At 40.1% G+C, this 7,562-nt stretch overlaps 1 protein-coding gene across 1 annotated transcript; it reads right to left on the reverse strand.

The window, feature by feature from the left end:
* Nucleotides 1-543: 543 nt before the first annotated feature.
* Nucleotides 544-6,012, reverse strand: LOC308280744 (chymotrypsin B-like; the record flags this gene model as incomplete). The annotated part of the gene is made up of 8 exons (XM_080755058.1): nucleotides 5,889-6,012; nucleotides 5,150-5,227; nucleotides 4,595-4,725; nucleotides 4,013-4,092; nucleotides 3,670-3,745; nucleotides 2,621-2,804; nucleotides 1,799-1,935; nucleotides 544-705 (listed from the first exon to the last, which is right to left on the reverse strand). The coding sequence occupies exons 1-8, from the start codon at nucleotides 5,929-5,931 to the stop codon at nucleotides 544-546; spliced, it is 891 nt and encodes a 296-aa protein (XP_080611184.1). The 5' UTR covers nucleotides 5,932-6,012.
* Nucleotides 6,013-7,562: the final 1,550 nt, after the last annotated feature.

Raw genomic sequence — 7,562 nt, forward strand, 5'->3', positions numbered from 1 at the left:
TGCATTGATTGTGTAGATGTCAATCATGGTAACTGCTGTTACAGTTCATACATGGACTAGCGGCCCCCACCTTCACTTCGGATTGATAGCTGTACACTTTAATTACTTCAGTCTGTATTAATAACGTATTACTGTATAAAAACGCATGACTAGTATTTTAGACTTTTTTTATGTCCAATGTATTTGTATTTAAGTTCATAAGGTTTACCTAAAGTATAACTAATTGCATTTGAAATTAAATATATATTTTTTACTTTTAAGGATTCCAATTAAAAAATACCAAAAAAGAAATTCAGGATTCTAATTTAAAAAATAGCCAAAAGAGCAAATCTACAAGGTCAAAATGTGTAACACTGCAACGTGTTTTGAGCTTGCAGATCGGCTATTTTTGCAACTTTTGCGTGACATAAAATTACAAAGTGGGGCACTAATTATGAAAATAAGTTAAAATAAGGAGATACAGTAAGAGCTTTCTGCCGACAGTACATGCAACGTGGCCCTCTGGAGTGAGTGTGTAAATGCATGGCCCTCTGCACCCCTGCTTTAGTTGTTAGCTATGGTGCGGTCCATCCAGGCGCGCAGGTTGGTGACGGCTGCATACACACCAGGCCTGTTGGTAGGGCAGCCTCGACCACCCCAGGAGGTCAAACCATGCAGGGTCCAGGCTCCATTCTTCATACACACCAGGGGACCACCAGAGTCACCCTGAAACAACAAGCAGGTGTGATTTAGTCACTTCCCAGTGAGCCGTAGTCGACTAAAATCGGGTTATAACTGGTCTAAAAGTGAACTTTATTTTTGTAATAATAGGATAATATAATTATCATGAAATTAGGAATGCAACGGAACTTTTAAATTAATAAAATAATTCAAGTCTCCATGGTGTGTTGATAAGAAATCCCTCTAATATATTTTATGTCTCAATCTCTTGTTTTCCTCTTTTTTTAAGCTAACCACACGCGAGGAGCTCATTCGGCTTGATTTTCTTGCAGGTGGGATTTATGGCTCTTTGAAAAGGAACGGATCGCAGAGATCCGGCTCGGCTCACTTCAAAATACTGTCTCATTTTAGTTACTTTTAGTTATTTTGTTACTTTCTAGATTTTGATTATAATTACAAATCACTTCAACCCTATATAGGCCTACATTTTGGCCATATACATTTCCGCCATTTGAAAATATTAGCCGATCAACAAGCTCACAATGTGTCACGTTGCGACACATTGTGAGCTTGTAGATCTGCTATTTTCAAATGATTTTTCCAAATGTTATTAATTGGAAAACCTGTGAAATGTGACGTTCTGCATATTGAGTACTTTCTATTCAATATGGGGCTAAATGTACTATAATCATATTTTTGTCTTAGGAATGCGACAAATAGTCTACAACACATTATTGAACTCAAGTCTCCATGGCACGAGTAATCAATAGAAAAAAAGTCATTTTGGGGGGTGAACTACTCAGTGCATTTTGATACCAATACTTTAGTGCTTTTACTCAAGTACATTTTAATTACACTTCTACTTGTGTATTTTGTACATTGTAGTAAAGAATGTTTGTACTTTTTACATGTAGTATTTTGAACGGCTCTTTGAAAAGGAACGGATCGCAGAGATCCGGCTCGGCTCACTTCAAAGAGCCATAAATCCCACCTGCAAGAAAATCAACCGAATGAGCTCCTCGCTTAACCACACTGATATGTGACCTCAAGTAAGTATTTGAAATATGCATTTACCAATACTTATTTGCTAAATACTTACTAGTTTACGGGTGTGATGGTTGAAATAAGTGTTACTCACCTGGCAGGTGCTGCTTCCAGCAGCTCCAGCGCAGAACATCTGACTGGTGATGGTTCCCCTGGCCCAGTAGCTCTCGCACTGGCTGTGGCTGATGGTGGGCAGACAGGCCTGTTGCAGCTTGGAAGGTCTCTGGACAGCTGGAAGAAAACATGTATAAACCAAAATGAACGTTTTAGTTTGAAGACACATTGAAGATTTGCATATTTTTTAAATTTATATTCTGAAGAAGTCGTTTCTAACTGCCCAGCTTATTTGATTGATCCTATTCTAATATTGTTGAAAGTTGCACAGAAGTTTGTTCGGTAGCCCACTTACCGGGGAGGGGGGGGGGGGGGGGGGGGGATTGCAAATTCATACATGCTGACCTCACTGCATAGGCCCATTGGTCCCAGGGGTATTTGTCATTAGGTAATCCTTACGCCTAAATGAATGACCACAAATTTGGTCGTTATACCGATGAATTCCTCCCCACACCCATGTCTGTGTGTTGTCACTGTTGTTGTATCCTACTGGCTCACCTGCCAGATAGGAGTCCCCACCGGGACGACATAGAGCCTTTGTCCTACTCCTCCCTGAGCAACACTCCATGCTGATAGGTGCCGCCCCCATTCCGTAGAAATAGGGTGCAGTGACTAATCAACCTCCCCGCCTGGCTTCCCTCCCCCGAACACGATAAACCTCGCACCGACAACCTCTGCGGTGGTGGGCAGGATTTCCACTGCGCCACTTGAGTGCCCAGTTACTTTTTCTTTTTTTGCATTGAAGGCCAGTCAATGTGGCTGGTGGTTGCAAAAGAGTGCGTTTTGTGTCGTTCAAACTCACGATTGGAGCGGGTCGAGCCCCAGCCAGTGACCACACACTTGGTGCCAACAGGGATGTGGTCATCAGTGTCGACCACACACACCGGGGACACGTGCTTGTCCATCTGGGCGGGGCTTTGCAGCTTGATCAGTGCGATGTCATAGTCCCAGTGGTTTTGTTCACTGTACTTGGGGTGAGTGAAGACCTATCAGGGAAACTATAGGTTACCTAACATAAAACATAAATATACACAGATATCTATAGCCCTGTCCAGTGTCTACACCAACAGTTATAGACTAAATCTACGACAAAAAGATTTCCACCTTTTTACACTGACGAAAACAAAAAAAAACTAAATCAACGCTACTAAAACTGAGACTTGTAATGTATGACTAACTAAACTGACTAACTAACTGACTGACTAAATGTATTACCAAATTGTTAGGGAGGGACTAGTGGAGAAGAGATCCAGTAGAACTAAAAGACAAGTCATTTTATGTTTGGTTGCGCTCTGAAAATAGCTGATCTACATACTGTACGCCTGCGTCTAATTTCAGCATGCAACCGTGTAAAATCAGCCATGCCACCAAGGCCTGACAAAATATTTGTTGTTGACAAAATCAAATGTAGATTTAGTCGACTAAAATCATATGATATTTGGTAGATTCAATCTAGACTAAAACTAAACCTTCTCTGTTGACTAAAATATGATCCAAACTGAATTACATTTTATTCAAAAGAATATGCCAAACACTAAATGTGCTGTCAACAAATGCAACAAAACCCTTACATAACGTTGCAGGTGGTTAAAAAGTGGTTGCAAGTGTTTTCAAATTGCGACTCGTTGCATGGTGAGTCATCGCCATGATCTGACCATTGGTTTGTATAGTTTGTTTGTTGTTGCTTATTTGATTGAATGCCTTGGCTTCAATCAAACGTTCCAATCTGGAGCCAGGCGTATTTTAAAAAAAAAGAAAAATACCCCAAAAACTAAATGTTGACAATATCATGAGCAGGTATACTTAACGTAACAAAAGTGTTATATTCATCATGTCAAACAGGCCACCAACCTTTCCAATCCTCACGCTCTGGATGTTGTAGTTGCTCTCGAGGTTGTGCTCGCCCAGGATCACACGGTGAGATTTCCTGAAAAGATGGTGACATTTACTTAACATACTTTTATGATCCTCCAGTGCAGTATGTTGAAATTGTTCGAATAATGTATTGTTGATTATGCACACACACACACACACACACACACACACACACACACACACACACACACACACACACACACACACACACAAAACGTGTGTCCTTGCCCTTGGGTCTTAGTTTTGGAAATGCTACTGTACTGTATGTGGATACATAGAATATCATGTTCGGTTCAGAGGGAGACATTGTCTACTGTACCTGACCTCGCAGTGGGCAGCAGTCACAACCCAGTCCTTGTTGATCAGTGATCCACCACAGAAATGAAAGCCCCCGTAGGTCTGAAATCACATTAAGGTTTCTTTAGCAACACTAATTCATGTATAGCTACTGTAGTGTTTTGATTGATTTAACAATTTATTAGAAGTTTGCATAGAAAAAGGTACAGATTCATGACAGTACAGTTAACTGGTACAAGGTCAACTAAAAGGATAAGATCAAGTAAGCACTAGACTTAAAATTGAGATCCTGTGTATAACTCATACGGTATATGTCTCGGGATGGAGCTGGTTAATTATTATTGATAATGAGCGCCTTATCGATCCTATTGAGCCGGGCTTTTATTGAGCCCACTATTGAAAATGTTGTGGAAAGAGGTGAGACAAATTCTGAACAGGAATGGATCAACCAACAGACAACAAACCCCAGATCATCAGGCCGCTTTTGTTTGACCCATGAGAAATTTTGATTTAAAATATCATTGATTCACTCGTAGGCCTATACCAAAATGTTTTTTTTTTCTTTTTTTTCCCCCCGTAATGCTGTTGTATATATTTAGCCTACCTGCAGGGAGACCTGCCATGGCCAGGAGTGAGGTACAGCCTCCTCACCGTTGATGATACCTAGTCCATCACGGGGACATTCAGGAACGTTTGGTTTGATGGCAGGAACACCACAGGCTGAAGTATGCACGCCTACACACACACACACACACACAGTCACACACACACACACACACACACACACACGCACACACACACACACACACACACACACACACACACACACACACACACACACACTCACACTCACACACACACACACACACACACACACACACACACACACACACACACACACACTGTGTATTTCAGATATTTCAATGATGTTACGATTATTTAAACAATGTACAATTTAGGCATTATCAGATGCTCTTAATCCAGAGCAATTTACAATATAAGAACAACCCAATACATCAAATGCATAGAAACAGTCATCTAGGATCTAGGAACCTATCAATAAACAATGAACAATAAATCGTATGAATAATAGCCTATGAATAATCAACTTGTATAATATATCAAATACATTGGTACACATGTTGGTCACTCTTCCCACCTCTGCCTGCAGTTCCATTGTGGACAGTAGTCGCGTCTTCAGGGAGATGTATGTAGACTGCTGATGCTGGGTGTGTGCCTGTTGGAAACATTATGGAGCAATACAACTTCAAATGACTTCACCACAATGTTGGACCATAATGATGATTTAATGTTGTCATGTTTCTTCTAAAATATATTTTATTACTTAATTATTTAATACTCAGAGCGGAGAGGCGATAACCTACTGTAAATGCGCCAGATCTGTTTTTTTTTCTTGTTTTTTTTGTAAAGTTGCCTGTGATAATTATTAGTAGTTGCAATACAAGATTTGTGTTGTTAAAATGTTCCAAAAATATTCAAAAAAATATCATGTTTTAATCATTTGTATTCATTTTTTAAATTGCAGATCTACTGAAGTAGGCTGTCTCTCAGTAGTTGTCGGTTTTCAAATAGCCGTGGCCAAGTCACTTCTTTTGGATTGTTTTCATAGACCTGGTTGCCTCTTTCCTCTCACAAAAACTGCCAAACCGTACATTTGCAGCACCTCAAGCACAGACTAATGTTGAATCATTTTTATTCTGCTCGTGAATTGTATCCCCCTTTTTGCCTCTTCCCCTTTAGAAACAGACATCTTTCTCTCAGAAATGTATAGCCACACACAGTCAAAGCATCCAGAAAAAGTAACAAATGTAACTTGAAGCATGGTGTCTATCTTATTGAGTATTTCACTTAAACAAATCATTAAAACAGAGACATACCTGAGCTCCAGATCAGAAGGCACACCAGGGTTATTTGCTTCATATCTGTATGAATACACTGACTGCTGTCAGGTCACATACAGACTGACATGATGCTGAGTTCCACTCAGTCTGTAGTCTGAACTGGACCTTCACTGAACTGAAGACTGAACACGTAATGTACTGTCTGATGTCTCTGCATGTCATTACGTATTCATCGGGGAGTGGTTTATTTTCGTAATGGTATTCTAAAAATTAGCTCTCATCTACACATCTCACACATCTCGCACGCGCACGCACACACACACGCACGCACGCACGCACGCACGCATGCATGCATGCACGCACAACACACACACACACACACACACACACACACACACACACACACACACACACACACACACACACACACACACACACCTTTTCATTTCAAAGGACCCCCATAACTCTCTCACACATAAATGGAACCAAATGGACCTGTAATAGCTCTATTTGGTTCCATTGAGTCGATATGGAACCCCCTCAAGGAACCCTGAGGGTCCCTGGACCCCACTTTGAGAACCAATGTACTAGATTTTCTTTCTTTTTTTTTTAAATTGCATAGGCCTACTCGTATCGGACTTGTTTGACGTACTGATAAATATATTATTTGTAAACAACAACACCTTCTTATTCCCCTATGAGTTACATTAATCCATCACAAAGAAATAAGACAGGAGAGTTCAGGAGTGAGAATGGAATGTTTATTATGGAGAGAGAGAATTCAAGACAGGTACAGTACAGAAATAATGGTTCAATGTTTCGTGCTCTCTCTGACAAATTATGTTTTGACATGAGTTTATGTATGGTCATTTGGTCAGTCAATGGATGACGTTTCAACAGTTCATAGGTTCCTGAAGGGATGTCCTTCCCTGCAGTGTCTGCATGACACCAGGCTGAGCCTTATAACCCAAAACAATTCTCATTGTTTTAGTTACAGGCTCCATGGCAGCAGATAAGGCCTCATTTCTACCAGACAGAGAACTTGTGGGTACTGTACATGACATAGCAGGACACAGTCACAAGCTGTGCCTTCGGGTCAGGTGGTCAGTTGGTCATCAATATGAAATGATAAAAAGATTATATAAACCACAACAAAATAACTAACACATACCCTTTCTATTAATATGTTACTGTCAACCTTTTAAAGTTTAAAAAGTTGATGGTCTGAAACAAACAAATATGGACTATGGATAAAATCCATAACCAAAATAAGACAAAGAGACCAAAGGACGTATATCTTAGATTGCTGTATTTTAAGAGAGTCAGACAAGGAAGACAGACAGTGAGCATACCATAGCGGCAGCTTTCTAAATCTCTCTCTCCTCCAAGATGGAGGAGAACAGTATATAATATAAAGAGTACAGTTTATGACAGTAAGAATCGTGGGACTTATTGATTGGTTCCCAGATCATAACAAGGAAGACAGTGACATTATAACAGTAGAAGTCGTGGGACTCATTGATTTGTTCCCAGATCATAACAAGGAAGTCAGAGAGTGGTAATTTTCCACTAGTGACATACAGTATATCATGATTTCGTAGCCAGGGCAACCAAAGTTACTATGACCTGTAATCTATTTAGCCTGAACCTACAGTATCCAACCAAAATGTGGTCTCTTAGACTGTAAGTTCAGTTCATAATATATATTAT

Source organism: Nannobrachium achirus (genome assembly GCF_963921795.1).
Source record: "Nannobrachium achirus genome assembly, contig: SCAFFOLD_241, whole genome shotgun sequence".
NCBI classification, from domain to species: Eukaryota; Metazoa; Chordata; class Actinopteri; order Myctophiformes; family Myctophidae; genus Nannobrachium; species Nannobrachium achirus.